This window comes from Vulpes vulpes, chromosome 11 (assembly GCF_048418805.1).
Source record: "Vulpes vulpes isolate BD-2025 chromosome 11, VulVul3, whole genome shotgun sequence".
NCBI classification, from domain to species: Eukaryota; Metazoa; Chordata; class Mammalia; order Carnivora; family Canidae; genus Vulpes; species Vulpes vulpes.
Genome location: NC_132790.1, coordinates 94,284,463 through 94,300,871, shown reverse-complemented (window position 1 = coordinate 94,300,871; position 16,409 = coordinate 94,284,463). Strand labels below are relative to the sequence as shown.

The 16,409-nt window shown below is 35.6% G+C and overlaps 1 protein-coding gene across 1 annotated transcript in view; it reads right to left on the bottom strand.

Annotated features, from left to right (window-relative positions):
• Nucleotides 1-15,852, bottom strand: part of CPA3 (carboxypeptidase A3) — a 29,189-nt gene extending 13,337 nt beyond the window's left edge. Inside the window, exons 1-8 of the mRNA XM_026015757.2 lie at nt 15,765-15,852; nt 15,590-15,665; nt 13,110-13,234; nt 3,883-3,985; nt 3,672-3,773; nt 2,558-2,659; nt 1,120-1,230; nt 97-187 (exon numbers count right to left, since the gene is read on the bottom strand). Coding sequence (XP_025871542.2) covers nt 97-187; nt 1,120-1,230; nt 2,558-2,659; nt 3,672-3,773; nt 3,883-3,985; nt 13,110-13,234; nt 15,590-15,665; nt 15,765-15,832 — 778 coding nt within the window. The 5' untranslated portion in view covers nt 15,833-15,852. The remainder of the gene's footprint in view (nt 1-96; nt 188-1,119; nt 1,231-2,557; nt 2,660-3,671; nt 3,774-3,882; nt 3,986-13,109; nt 13,235-15,589; nt 15,666-15,764) is intronic.
• Nucleotides 15,853-16,409: the final 557 nt, after the last annotated feature.

Below are 16,409 nucleotides of genomic sequence, written 5' to 3'. Positions count from 1 at the left end.
TACATATTTTTACTGAAATAAGTAGTGGTTTAACTGAATTTGGTATCTGAATGCTCTTTTATAGCTGTTTTCTTTGAGATCAAGTCTACTACTCACAGTTCCACGAAGCATTAAAGTTCCTGTTGAGGTCAGTGCCAATGCATTTGGAGTTTTGGTTCTTGGAACGATTTTTTCTCCACATGCGGTTCTGCGGGATTTTGAATGATAGAAGTGTTTACATCAGATCAGTTTGCATTTTTCAGTTTGATCATTTCAGATCCTCTCTGCGGGTTTCTATAGCTTTATTTGAAATCTACCTAGTTAACTTGAGGTTCCTTTTCATAAAGAAAAAAATATACTGTTTTCCTATAACTTGTAATATTTTCAGAAATGTTGTTTTTTACATTAATATTCTAAGATCTTGATAAAATAATTTAGGTAGCTTTAAAAACTGTTGATTAGTTCTCGGTACTAGAAAATGATCAACAATGTTCTGAAATTACCTGTAATTTAAATTATAACTTTATTGTATCTTTTACCATTTATAGATTTTAGATATAAAATAGGCTTGTGACTATTAGAACATAATTGTCACTATTAGAACATAATTTTCAGAAAAGAACTGAATGTGGTAGTATGTGTCTGAAAGTTCAGTATTAATCTTATTTTGCAACAGTGGGTAAATAAAGGATCCTGTTAAAGGACAGATAGACATCTTTGTTACTCTTTTATTTATTTATTTTTGATACATTTATTTCACATCAAATTCTGTTTCAGATAGATTGGAATACAGTGCCTTTTGCTTTGAGAACTGTGTTCATAATGTCTTTAGCTGACTTTTATTTTTAGGTAGAATGTGCTTTTGCCATATCATATCACATACATTTCTTTTATAATTATTGCTTTATTTCATTTTTTTCATTACTAGCTTCAGCAGCGAAAATTTTATATTTTTTCAAAGACACCTATGCAACCAGGAAATCATGCTTGCCTTAGCCTGAAATTGAAATTCTTAAAAATATGTTTGAGGTAGAATTAACTGGTTACTCAAACCTTAAACTTATTGCATAGCAGTCAATGTACATTAAAGTCAGTAAATACTATAATCATTCAAATGCAAACGAGACCATAGACCATTACCTGTGTCCATGACCAAATATATCCATCAACATTGAATACAGGAAGAACATAAAAATTCATTCGGTCCAGGAGTTTGGTCATAATTTTATTTTTTCCATAACTTTTGGTTGCCTGTAGGAGTAGGGAAAAATTTAGCTATTGGTGTAAAGTTTATCACTATGTGGAGAGCTGTGGGTATAATAGTAATAACTACCACTCTTTTTGTCATTTGCCCAATATCACATGATTTTAAACATATTTCCCCTAAGTAGCATAAAAATAAGTGACCCATATAAAAATCACTTATTCAGACTGATGAAATTAATTGAACTGAATATTCTTTAAAGGGTCACTTAATTGTCAAGGCTGTAGCATACTGCCTTACAGCATGCAAGGTATGTTTTACAGGAAGAACAGAGACCAAGTGAAAAATTAGCAGCATACCTTGTTTTAAATGGATTCTTTCCCTTACATCCTTTAGGTAAATATAGAATGAGTTTGTAAGCATAGAAATATGTGAATATTGGAGAGGATTCATAAATTAATTATAAATAGGATTAAAGAAAAAATATTCCATTAATAAAAAACTCAAGCATTTCATTTAATAAAAAAAAACCTCGAGCATTTAGATTGTCCAGTCAACTCCTTTTTTTCCACCAGATTTCCCATCCCAAATTTCTATAATTATCTATACTTTCTATGGCTACCTAAAATCTTTCTCATTCCTGAAAAATCTCTTCCAGGTACATCTGTTCCAGAGCCACGGGATTTCTCGTAGCCCTGTCACATGTATATTCCTTTAAAGGTCAAGTAAGGGGAGCTCTTGGCTATCTGCTGGAAGAGATGAAACAACTGCAGGGATAAATCAGTTCTGGCAGATTCATCCCTAGTGGAAGTATCCATGCCCAGAAAGCCATTGTCATGTTGTATGCAAAAGCTGGTGTAAAAGAGAAAGTTAAAAGATGGTAAGGGCCCAGAATAGACTAGAATGAGAGGAATCACAACTCATAAGCTGGATTTACCTTTAAAAAAATGTGAGTTATTTTTCACTTGGAAAGGAAATTAAGTATGAAAATTCCAAGTGCATGATTGGCCAATTAAATATCTAAACAGAAACTAGAGGTCTGTGCTTTGAGCTCACTGAAGAAAGGCCAAGACTGTAGGTTGTGATATGATTATCCATATTTCACTGTAGGATAAACCATATCATAGCCCCCCAAAAATTCATTTAGTTTTATAAACTGTCAGCTGGAATTCAAGCCGTTTGAAGGAAGGTGTCAATTTTATAAAAACCCCAAAGATGAGTAAAATCCAGAGCATTTATTTCTTGACAGCACCAAATGTGGGCCCTTCTAGTTAAGTGGAACTGCACTCATTTGGAAAGGGGTGTTGCCACTCAGTGAAGTGCTGGAGATTTGACAATCAAAGGAGAATTGCATGCGCGTTCCGATTCACTTACCTGATAGACAAACCACTGGCAAAATGCTGGGGAGATCCATTCTCGTGCATGAATGCCACAATCCATAAAAATAGCCTTTTTTCCTTCATTCCCTTTCCCAACCTATTTAAAAATGAACTTGAGATATTATTTTGCATGAGCTCACACATTGATCCTTTGTTGTCCAATAACTCATTCCTATGCTCAAAGCAATTCTTTCCCCTGTCTTCTGTTGAATAACTAAGTATGTACATACTGTTTTCAGGGAGGACCATGGCACATATCCTTAAATGTCCATACATAATTCATAACCTGTTACATAGTCTATTTTTCAAAAAATTTTCCTGGTGTCAGAGTTGCTTTTAGGGTTTTTAAAAAAATCAAAGTATTTTGTTTTTATTATTTTATTGTTAACACCTTTTGGTCTGAGAAATAGATTATATGTTGTTTCTGTTTCTGCCATTTCGTTTTGTTTTTCCGGGTTCATTAATGGGATGTTTAGCTTCAACTGGAAAAGATTTTGTAGTTGTGTTTGCAGTGGGGAGGAGGACCAGTGGCTGGATATTTGAAGGGCTGTCATTTTGAAGAGAATTTAGATTTGTTTTGGGTAGTTGGAGAGAATGACTGGATGGGAATTCAGGGTAAGGAAGGACTTCCCAGTTATTAAGGGCATGCTTCAGGGAACATTGGCTTGGGATGTAGAAAAATCCAGCAGCAGCTCAACGGTAATTGTCAGCTCCATTGTAGAAGGAAATTCCCTGTCAACATGGGGTTGAAATGCCTCATGTACTGTTCCAGGATCCTATGATTCTGTGATACTTAAATTTCTCTTTTCTTCATGACATTTAGTCATCAGCTTTACTGAATTTTAATGGATGGAAAACTGTTTTATGTACCAGAGATATAATAAACTCTTATAATGAAGATTTGGGATAAGATATTTGTCTGAGTTTGCCCTTTGTGTCCCACCTAAAACTACCTGTCACTGCTACTTTTGAATGGGCATTTAGAGGTTATATGTGTTCTTCAAAAAATTTTTTTTCATCTCAGAATTCATTAGTTGTGTGACAAATTAGCTTTTAAATTCATATTTTTCAACAATAATAAGAGTCAGTAGTTCTTGAGTTAGTTTTACCTTGAGAACATATAGAGGATTATCTTCAACAGTGGTTCCGATTTTAATACGAGAGACCATATCAGGATGCTTATGAACCATTTTTTCAGTCCAAGCAACAATCTTAAGAACAAAACCAATTTTGAGGAATTAGAATTAAAAAAAAAAGCTAAATGAGAACAAATGTTAAGGGTTATAGTTTTTTTTGAAGTACAGGTACTTTATACTGTACCTTGTCCCAGTTATTATATTTTGCATAGCTGTGCCTGCCTGGGATATCTTCTTTAACATCAAACTGTTTCTCAATCTCTTCTTGTAGATCATGAATCAAGATTCTGTTTGACAAGGGAATGATAAAATACACATTGAATGTAGAAAAAAACCCCCACAGTTATCTTTCATTTACAGATATTTTCTCTTCCTTATTCTCTATCTTAGATCAAGTTTGCTCTGTTTCTTCATTATTCTCTAACCATCTCTTTTAGAAATGTCATGTGTCTGGCTTCAAATCTTCCCATTTATCTAGAGCTATGCTTTTCACTAGGGTAGTCTAGCCACACAGGGCTACAGAGCATTTAAAATAGGGATTCTCCAAAAAAGAGGTTGCTGTTATGACAAATATATACTACCTTATGAAGACTTTGTATATAAAATTCTGTAAAACATTGCACTAATGAGTTTTAGATTCATTACATGTTAAAATAATAATATTTTGAAGTAATTATATTAGGTTAAATAAACTATTTTGCTAAAGTTAATTTTACCTATTGCTTTTTAACTTTTTTAATGTGGCTACTAGAATCTTTAAAATTGCACACATAGCTTGCATTGTATTACTGTTAGTTAGCATTGGTCTATAGTAACTCTCTTTCTTCAAACACACACACATTCACATACACACCAGACAGGCAACAGTGCATATTTTTATGCACAAATTTGTTGACCATCCCTTATCACTTCATATTTGAGAGGTGGGAGAAACTTTCTTTTTAAAGGTTTTATTTATTTGAAAGAGAGAGAGAGAGAGAGAGAGCTGTGCGGGAGAGTGCACACACAAGCAGGGGGAGTGGCAGAGGAGAGGGGAAAGCAGACTCCTTGCTGAGCAAGGAGCCTACCATGGGGCTTGATTCTAGGACCCTGGGATCATGACTTGAGATGAAGGCGATGCTTGCTTAACCAGCTGAGCTACCCAGGCACCCCAGAGGTGGGAGAAACTTGAATAACAGTAATCGTAAGCATTTAGCACTTACCATGTGCCATTCATTGCTTTAACTACCTTATGTACGTTAACTCATTTAATCTTCACATGAAATTATTATCCTCATTTTACAGATGAGAAAACTGAGACACGAAGTGTTACTTGTCCATAGTCATAGAGCTAGAAAATTGTTAGGGTGATTTTGAGAGGGTGAAATTAGAGGCAGAAGGAATTGTTAGGAGCCTAATGTTGGGGACCCAGAGAGAGGCTTTATACCTCAACCCTCTTTTCTATTTTCATCTCTATTCCTGAGTTATCTCATCTTATCATCTCATTAAATTCCATGGCTGTAATGGTTGCCCATATTTGTGCTTCCATTTCTGGACTCTCCCCTGAAGCTACCACTACCCTGGCTCTTCTCCTACTTCTCCTGTGGCTTGTGCATCCAGCTGCCTACCTGATATTTTCACTTGAACATCCATTTGTTTAATACGGGACAGGTCCTGCTTTACATACATTATTTTGTTTTTATCATGTTAATATTATCATCATTTTAGACATGAGGACATTGTTGCTTAGAAAGCTTAAATACCCATAATTTGTGTGTGTTGGGGTTGGGAGTTTGAATACAACCTTGCTTGACTTTAAGATTTATGTTTCAAAAATACCGTTGTCATCTCATATGTACTCAAATATTTTTGTATATTTTGTCTATTTGAGGATTTTCTATTGTGCTCCACTGAAGTTATCCTCCTCTTGTGAAAGAACTAAACTGTATTTAATAATATTTGTAATATTGAATTTTATTATTTAATGGAGGGTATCCTTATTCTTGTTTCCAAGTTTTTGACTAATTTTACCTGTTCTTAGTAAATGTTTGGTCTGAATCATTTTAGAAGTTATTAGAATTATTAGAAAAATATAAGTTTTCATTAGAATTGTACTGTTAGAAATAAATTTGAGAAGAATCTTACTCATAATGGACCATAATAAAGCTATCTTTTTGATTCTTCAGTAAAATTTTGTATATTTTGTTTATTCGTATATCTTTATTAGTCTTGTGAGTGGCTTTTTTCTCATTAACATTTGAACTGGTCATTCATACATTAAAAAACATCTCTGGTTATACCTATCGATTAGCCACCTTATTAGTTAAAAACGATCTTTTTACTTCTGATAATTTTTTAGTTATACCATTATGGCTTTAGGGTAGTTATTTCTTTTATAAAAAATTATACTTTCTGCTTTTTTCCCAATAACTATTTTTCCCTCTGCTTTATTTCACTGATTAAACTCTCTGGACAATGGAAAATAATAGTGGTAAAAGAGGGCATTCTATTTTTTTTTCTGCTTTTAACAAAAAACCCCTTTCACCACTACATATAATGTTGATTGCCACTTGAGATTAATATGGTGGTATCTATATGATCAAATTATTATAGTCCATTGGTGTCTAGTTGCATTGAATTTTATTATTAAATTCATTAATATGTTAAATATAAGTTGCAGCCATCAGAGATTAACAAATGCCCTCACAAAAAGCTTCATTCATCTTATTTTAGATATTATTATAAAAGTCTTATTTAGGGGATCCCTGGGTGGCGCAGCGGTTTGGCGCCTGCCTTTGGCCCAGGGCGCGATCCTGGAGACTCGGGATCGAGTCCCACGTCGGGCTCCCGGTGCGTGGAGCCTGCTTCTCCCTCTGCCTGTGTCTCTGCCTCTCTCTCTCTCTCTGTGACTATTATAAATAAATAAAAATAATAAAAAAAGAAGTCTTATTTAATCTAGAAGGAATCCATTGGACATAGGTAAAATGATTAATAGAAAGCAAGCATACTATCAGTAGGTGATGGTTAACAGCCAAAAAAAAAAAAAAAAAAGGAAAATAAACTGCATAAACAGAAGGATTTAGCAAACACAGGGGTCAGTACTTTGGTGTAAATCCAAATGACCCAGCATATTTTAATAAGTAAATAGCCTTTAAGGATATAATTCTTTTATTTTTTTATTTTTTGATATAATTCTTTTATAGCACAGTGTGGAAATTTATGTTGGTAATGGTAATTCCTTAACCAAATTAAACTATAGTATTCACTATATTTTGCAGGGTAGAGATTGATGGCTTATAATAGAGATATTTCAATGAAATATTTAAAATCAAGTATTATTTGAAGTTGTACTTGAACAGTTTCCTTATTTGGATTATATTTTCAATTGACTTCTTATTAAAAAAAGGCATTATTATTATTGATGAAATGCCTATGTATTTTCCTTCTGTTAGCAGTAAATCCTATGTAGGAAGATGCTATTTTTTAACATGTGTTCTAATCATTTAGGACAGTATCATACACTCTTTCACCTCCATGAACCTAATCATAAAAGGAAGTAGTGACCTGGTGGGAAGAGGCTCTGTGGTCATTCTTGAGTCCCAGCGCCATATTGGCTTAATACTTTATGTGATCTTGGATGGGTTAGTTATCTCTCTGAGCCTCAGTTTACTCACTTTTACAATGGAACCAAACGTGTCAGCCAGGATTGTGGTGAGGATGAAAGGAACTGAAATGTGGGAAGTGATTAGCAAATCACAGGTGCCCCATGAAGCTCAATATGATACTGAAGTTTAGTCTCAAAATTGACAACCACTTCCCAGACTTAATATGTCTTTAAACCAGGCTTCGGTGATGTTAGTTGTTTGACTCTGATATCTTCAATTTCTTATGATAATGAACTATGACACTGTAGCACCCACTCTACTTGTCGGTTTTTTCTTGCTGATTGACTGACTGATCTGAGTTTGGAGACAGAAGATAAATGAGGAATACTTCTAATTAGAGTTTATTTAGCACATGACACCAAGTACTACTCATGAATATTGATTCCCATTAACATTACTGACAAACACATTATTATGCACATTATATCTAATTCACTGTATGCTTGGCTTTTTGACTTCTGGTGAATCTGGGATTTCTCAGAAGAAAAATTATGACAACAGATTAGGAATCAGGTGTGGTATGTTGCACTAAAACTCATAAAGCCTGAGAGAGTTAGAAATTATATTTTGGGTGGTCACTATAGATATAATGAATTTCTTTTAAGTTTTTGTTTAAATTGTTTTAAGTTCTAAAGAGGGTGTGAAGCTTTTGCTTTACCTGCATTTATAGAAGTAGTGGAACCAAGCAAAAGAGAAATATTATGGTCCCAGAGGTTGATTTGTAACATAAGGTAGTATTAATTAGTCACAGGAAGCTCGTATCTAAGAATATTTTTAGACTTACACATATCAATTTAGCTCTTGTGATAACAGCAGCAAAAGAAAGTTGTGTGAGCTAAAATACGACCTTTCCATAAAGCAGCTGCATGAGGACATCAGAATGGTGCCAGATTGTTGCTGATAGGGACTAGAAATTAAGCCTAAGGCTGGAAATTAAGAACTAGGGCCAGATGTTATTTTCATGAGCCCTTCTACTAACCAGCAGCCAGGCTTAAACAGATGAAACCAAATTACTTTCTCCCAAATATTATTTTAGCGCTCTAAGATTTGCTTAATTTGTTAAAAAAATTTGTAAATGTAGATGAAAGGATAAATAATTATTATTGAGGATTTAATGATGTAAATGGCTAATGTTTATCGAACCTTTCTTATGTGCCAGGCATTCAGCTCAGCATGGTATTTACATTTTATCATTTCATCTTTATATCGTCACTATTAATTGGGTACCATTATCATCCCCAAAGGTTAGATAGGGCTTTCCAAAGTTGACACAACTCTTACAATGCAGAAGTGGGGATTTGAACATAGAGGTGTCTGACTTCAGTAATCCAGCTGTGAGCCATTATACAACAATGCTTCCAGTCACAAGGAGTGAATGAAATCCCTGGGTATTGACCTTAGACCTGTAGTCTTCTTAGTCTACTGAGTATTGTGCAAAGTTCTCCCAGTTGACTAGCCCTCCTGGAAGTCTGTGTCCCAAGGTTAGGAAGTAGATAATTTCAGAGAAGAGGCAAAATAAATCCTATTTTGACAATTTCAATGTTCCCTCCATCTGTTGCTTTTAGAGAGTAACTAAGAAATGGAGAATGGTAGGCCGGCCAGTGTATGTGACTGCCATAGGATCTAGGGTGTGTGTGTGTGTGTGTGAGATGGCAAAGCACATTCCAGGAATGCAGAGTCATTGTTAAGCTGTTTTATGAACTGGAGGTCTGGATTGCCTCTTTTCCTCCATGCCCACATTCCAGCATAAAGGCTACTCAAAAAGCATGATTTCAGATTTCTACAAGATCCCATTTGTCCCCAGTAACTCCCTAGTTGGGTTACCATGTATCCAACTTGGCATTTACTGACATGGATTTCCCAAATTTGAGGCACACCTCTGTGTTGGACAATAAACTTTAAGGCACTAATTTATTTACTAGGACGGGAAGGGAACATCTAGTGATAACCTCTAGTTATCCTCTGTTGTAGAGAGTGTGTATGTGTGCATTCATGTAAACACATGTGAAGTGGTCTTCTCCTTACTTGTGAAGTAAATAAAGGAAATAGGCAAAGGGCAATTTTTATGGTCCCAGTCAATCTTCATGAAACCTCTATGAAATACCACTTTAGAGATGAAGAAAATGAGGTGAAGAGAAGTTAAATAAATTGTCAATGTTTAAATACCTAATGTGTAGTTTAAATGGGACTGGACCCAGACAGCCTCACTGAGAATCCACATTCTAAATTACCACACTTTATGCTTTCCATCATGACCAATCTCTCTTTGCCTTTTGTAGCAGGTATCAACCTAACCTGTTTTACTCTTGGACAATTACTGTATAAAAATGTAGAACAAAGGAAAAATGAGTGGGACAAGACATTAGAATGATTTATTTGTTTGGAATACTTATCTGATAGTAGTATATATATACACTTGACATATGAATTTGTGTCTGAACATTATTAGATAATTAGACATTAATATGAAGTGTCAATGGTGAGTTTGATATAGATTGGTCAGTTTGATGCAGATTTCTTTTGCATTTCTCATATAATCTTATGTATATCTTACTAAGGTTTCACTTAATCGTATCATTTGTTTTACTATATTTGTGCTATACCATATATATTAGTAGTTTATTTCTGTTTTCCTTCATTAATAGTTCTTTATTTTCTAATTTTACCTTTTGATCAAAGAAAAGATAATCTAAAATGTATCAAATACAAATATCTAAAATACAAAAAACTAGTAAAAACACTAGAGTTTTTAACTGCTGAATCTAAATATGGTTTCTTCTCCTGTAGACTCAGTCCAATAAATGTGCTGTTATTTTTTTTTTAAGATTTTATTTTATTTATTCATGAGAGACACATAGAGAGAGAAGCAGAAACATAGGCAGAAGAAGCAGGCTCTCTGTGGAGAGCCCGATGTGGGACTTGATTCCCGGACCCCAGGATTGCTACCTGAGCCGAAGCTAGACGCTCAACCACTGAGCCTTCCAAGTGCCCCTCTTAGGACATTTATTCACTGGGCTGTTCAGGTTTGTTGGTATGTAGGTATTATTTGTTTTTCAGACTTAGTCTTTTATGATTTTGTAAAAGTGTAAATAAAAACGGAGCAAATATGCTACTTTAAAATCAAATCTGTCTTAGTAATTTAATTTTCTAAAAATTAAAAAAAGTCACACACACATACTTTAAACTAAATAGTGGTTTATATGCACTGTCTAATGAAGGGTGTCTAAGTAAATCATTGTGTCAAACCAGCCTCTAAATGTGGTTTTATTCAGACTGGTGCCTGGGTCCACCAGATGTTTCTGTTCTTAGAACACTGTTCTGTTATTGACTGACACCAAGTAACACATATAATTAATATGCAAATAAAATTATCTATATAATTAGTACTTGGAGACAAGATTTAAATAGTCCTTGTCTGCACAGATCACTTTACATATTTATATTTCTGAGGAAGGTAACTATCTAATTATGTGGCTTTCCCACAACTGTGGCTAATTTGGACCAATTTCTAGAAATCATGTCTTAATTAGATAAAACTAATTTTTATTGGTAGTTTTAACACTTTGGTTCTTGGGTGCCTGGGTGGCTTAGTTGGTTAAGTTTCTGCCTTCGGTTCAGGTCATGATCCCAGGGTCCTGGGATTGAGTCCTGCGTCCTGTACTGGGCTCCTTGCTCAGTGCAGAGTCTCTTCTCCCTGTACCCTTCCTCCCTGCTCATACTCTCTCTCTCTCTTTCACCCCCACCCCAAAATAAATGAATTTTAAAAATCTAAAAAAAACCCTTTGATTTTTGATGTAGATAGCAAGGAAGTATTTTGGCATAAAAACAAAGTGAAAAACACACTATATTTGTGAGGATCTGGATTTACACCTCTGTTTGAGTCAGAATTGTTTCAGCCTAAGAGAGACCTAGAGGTCCAAAGAGGAGGTAGAGGTGCATATAAACCACTATTTAGTTTAAAGTATCTGTGTGTGACTTTTTTAAATTTTAGAAAGTTAAATTACTAAAAAATTAAATTAATAAATTAATACTCAGCTACTAAATAAATCAGTGATTTATTCCATTGTCCACACTCATGTCAAGCAACTAGCTTTTTGTCTACATTACCAGGATATTAAGGAAAACCTAATACTTTATTCTTCTGTTCCTGTTCAAATCAAATTAAACAAAATTGACCAGTTAAAATTTATTTTAGCTTAGACTGGATACTTTGTAAGAATTAGTTGATCAGAGGAAATTGGGTCAGGTCTATAATAATGAAGTAAAATAAAGAGTATGATAATCAAGGCACATATTTAAGAAGACTAACTGTGAAGTGAATCAAGAGGCACAGGTACCAGGGAATATATGGAGTGGTGTTGGTGGTGGTGTTGGTGGTGATTTTTTTTAGATGAAAAATCAAGACCATCTGAACCTTAGTGTAAGTAGAGAGTCTCTAATGCATTACTAATTTCTGAGACCTTGGAGGTCCATTTATAAAGTGTCTTTCTAATTTCAATGGTGCAACTTATAAGAATACAGGAAAGCACATATTGACATATTAACTAGAAAGGATTAAATGCTGATATAAATTAATTTTGAATATGTGCTCCTCAATTATTAATTTCTACATTTGCTTTATAACCCTCTTGAAACAACAGCAAAAACAAAGACAGTCATCAGCAACAACCACAAATAAGTGATTAAGCCATGAATAAGAATTTTTTTACTTGCCTTATATTTATTTCTCTTTCCTTGATTTCAATAGAGTTTATATTTATTAAGAGTATTTTAGCAATAAAACATAATCAAGTCAGGATAAGCAGGAGTAAATCCTGTCCTGCGATATTGACCTGATATGTTTCAGCCAGAGTAGAAGGATTTATATGGCTCTATGTTGGGTAGCAGAGGCAGGAAACAGCAAGTCAAAAAGAAAGAGCTAGCGCTTAGCAGTGTTTTAAATGGTGAGTGTCTCAGTAAAGGGAATTACTGGGATGACAAGGGCTGGTGGAGTTAAAACAGGACCCCTGAGTACATCAAACACATTTTGTTTTCTATGTTATGTGTAGATTTGTGATATTTATCACTGGGCTCCCTTATTCACTGCCTATGGTCCAGACTGTGCATGGCTCATGTTTGGTTTTCAGTGAGTTCTAATTTTCCCTTATTTCTCTGTGGGACCACAATGACTCATTTCTGCATCTTTGGCCATTTGAGAATTCTCTCCTGTTAGATTTAAGTTTTACTCTTATTGCATTGCTTTTGTTTTCTCTGGAGAAGAATTTCTTTCATAAAGAATTATTTATATATATATATATCTTATTTCCCACATCTATGACTCAAAGATGAGCACAGTTTTTTTGGGTCTCCTTTAATGTAGCAAGAGAATTCAAATTCTCAAGAAGGCGGTGCTGGTAGTCGCTAGTAGTGCCTGAGCTCAGTGTTGATTACCTGTCAGAGGCGAGGAGTATGGCTAAACCATCCATGCCTGCGCAAGTGCACAATGTCCTTACTAATTTTTTATTTTTGGAGCTGATTTTTGAGAGGAGAGGGCAGACATAGGTAATTGTCCTTCTTGAAGATCAGAACAAAAAAAGATGGAAGTTGAATAGCTGAGTGATCTCATCACCTCTGTAAGCAGGCCTTAATAGTCTGTTTGGAAGTAATTGTAAATTTTTATCTCATAGAACTTTATTTTTTTGGTCCAATTAAAAAATAGTACTTCCTTCTTAATTTTAAGATACCCCAAACACTGAATTTGAATTTTGGAATATTTCATAGGACTTACTCATAGTGCATATTATTTTGATCCAAGGCAGACTGGATGGACTGGGATTCCTTTTCACTAACTCGGAAATCTATCGTCATATTAGCAGTTACGTGGTGGGTGGCATCTGGATACCAGAAGTCAAGCTGTGAAGATGAATTCAATGTTAGTCACAGTTATTTGCTCATGCAACACATATTTTCTAAGAAACATATGTGTCATACACTACAAAAGGAATTTGGGGTTCAATGTGGCCAAGGTATGGATCCTTTTCTTAATAGGCTTATGAGTGTACAAATATACCGTCGAATATTAGGGAGTGGGAGAGATCATTTGTACTGATCACTTTTTTAGGACATAGGTAATGTCTATAAGTGCAAAAAAAGGGTAGTTTTAATTCATCTGTCTCCTTCTACCATCTTTGGGGTTGATTTGGGTTGTTTCACAATTCATTTACATAGAATCTGTCTCTAATTGGGAATATAGATTAAAAATATGGCTCCCCCCACCCTGCCCCTGCATGAGGCCTCAAAACCAGTTGTCCCTGTGAAGTCTGGAATTCCTGGAAGGTTTGTGTCCAACAAAAGGCATAATAATCTCCAGCCTTGTCATTTTTCTGGCAGTATGTCCTTGGGCAATACTAAAACTCCTTGAGTTTCAGTCCTTTTCTCTAAAATCTAGGATTAGGAGGACTCCATTGGGAATGTTGTAAATACTGTGAAATAAATATGAGCTCTGGGACCTGCAGGCATTTAACGGCTGCTGATTCCCTTCTCTTTTTCTTCCTCTAGCTGAGAATTTCAGAAATTTGGTGAATGCGCCCAAAAGGATAGCATTCAGGTTAAAATAACTTTTAGAAGATTCCAATTCTTGTTGTTCTTCGAAATCATACTCAATTGTGAAACCAAATGAAGTACAGTTCCCCAACCTGGGAAATGTGAAGGAAATGCTCAATTCCCACCCAGAATTCCAGGCTTGGTGACATGTCTAAGTCCACCTGGGTATTTTGTAGTTGAATCCCACTCTACCTCTAGGGCTGTCTGTTATATGCTAATATGAGGTGCTAGGAATCAACCAATATGTATTGATTTATTTTGATCAGAAAGCCACAGCATAAACTGGACATATGAGAGATGTAGTGTGTTTTAAAGGCATTTTTGGTGTTCATGGAGCTTTAACAGTGAGAAAGAGGGTGGAGGAGCAGGAGACTGTAAAGACTGGCAGTTTGGCAGATCATGAAGGACTTCAAATGTCACACCAATACCAACAGAAAATGCTTCTGCCATGCTTAATTAGGAGCAGGCGCCCTTCTGAGCATCACCCAATTATTAGCTTACTTAGTCTTTATAACAACCTTAGGAAGTAGTTATGATTATTATCCTCACTTTACAGAGGAGGAAACTGAGATCCAGAGAGGTCAAGTAACTTGTCTAAGGCCACAGAACAAGTGTAGAGCTAGTATATGAAACTTTGAAGATCATGCTCTTTCCATACTAGGCTGCCTCTCACTAGAAACCTTCAAATGGAAGAGTATAATCATTCAGTTTTAGAGCAGTCAGGCTGTAGTGCCGATGAGGCAGGACTATAACCTGAACCCCGGATAAGGGGCATTGAAATAGTCCTGGTAAAAGGTAGGACAGACATAAATTTGGCAGTGGCAAGGAAATGAAGAGGAAAGTATAGATTTGAAAAACATTTGAGAAATTAGAACACCTGAACTTTTTATTAGTTTGATGTGGTGGTGGTGGTGGTGGTGGTGGTGGTGGTGGTACTAAATCTCAGATTTAGTACTGGATTTAAGTCTGCTGTGTGTCATCTTGGTCATTTAATTTACTGTCTTTGAACTTCGGTTCTTTTGTGTTAAGTGGGTTCAGTTATACCACTGACACTGAAAATCGGTTTGAGAGTTTGAAATGATAGGTATAAGGTAGCTGGCACAGTGTGCCTTGTGTATGGGAACAGCTGAATAAATGATAAAATGATTGTTAGTTCATTGAATTTTAAAAGAATGATCAAACTCGAAGAGTTTCCTTTTAAAATGGACCTACTCTTGGGAATGGTCGCATCATGATACTATAAAACATTACTTTGATGTTACCATTTAACGAGCACCTTGATGTTATCATAATTTTAAGAGAAACTATGCCACTGGTGGAGATCAGGGTGGGAGAGAGGAGAGTGAAGCAGGCAAGGCGCTAGCAGGGAGGGGGAGAGGCTCCCAGAAAGATACCAAGAACACCCCCTCCTTCTTTCACAATTTCACCTAGAAAAAGCTGTTGTTTTGCAAAGCTTTCAGGAAGGAAAACAGGAGTGGCAATTTGGGGACAAAAGTAAAAACGAGGAAAGCACGATAGTGGTAACTGGCTGAATTCTCCAAGTAGCTCCAGCCGCTCCCCCCATCTTTGTCTTTGGAAGCTCTGTGTGCATTAAAAATAAAATACAAAAGAGGCAGCTTTTAGAGCATGGAAAGAAAAGATAAAATAACCCTCTAAATGCTTTACCTGGTTGGTTTGGGCCAAGTCCTTTATGATATTTGCTTGTTTTTCATCCTGGGGCTTCACGCGGAATACCTTCTCCCTTTAAGAATGTAGAAAGATGAAACATGTGAACTGTAAAGCAGTCCTTCCTTCCTTCTCTCCTTATATAGAGACTGGAACGCGGGACAGTGAGATTTACCTGTCAAAGCGGACAGGAGCAATTGCAAGGGTGGTAGCGATCAGACCCACAGGCAGGATGAACCACATGGTTCTTCTTTGCCTGCCCAAGACCCTCTGCCAGTTTTATGCCTCAGCTCTTATCTGGAAGAGCAGCTGATTTCCTCTTAGGGTTCTGGTGGATGAAACGTTTTTCTCTTTGTGTTTTCTAGTTGGGGAGGGAGGGGTAAGATGGCAATACCAACACTAAAGTCCCTTTTGTGGCAGATGCAGTGTCATGCTACCCTTACGCAGTTGGGAATACCCATTTTACAGAGGGCAGGCAAATTCATTTTTTTAGGAAATAACTTGTCCAAAGTAGCAGAGCTAGGATGTTCACAGAATTGAGGTTTAAACCCAGTTCTTTGTTCTAAAATACAGCTTTTCCATGTGCTGAATTGAATGATGGAAGAAATTACTTTAAATTTGTACTCACCTACAGAATCTTGGTGGGTGGTCTTTAATGACATAAAATATGTTTTTGAAGCTACATTGGTAACTTGTTAAATCACAAAATATTTTGAATATACTAAAAATACTATAATCTCAAAAATACTGATTTGTTCACTGTCTAGCTTTTATACTTTTGCCATATTTTCTCTGTACCTCTCTGTAAAGAAGTAAATGT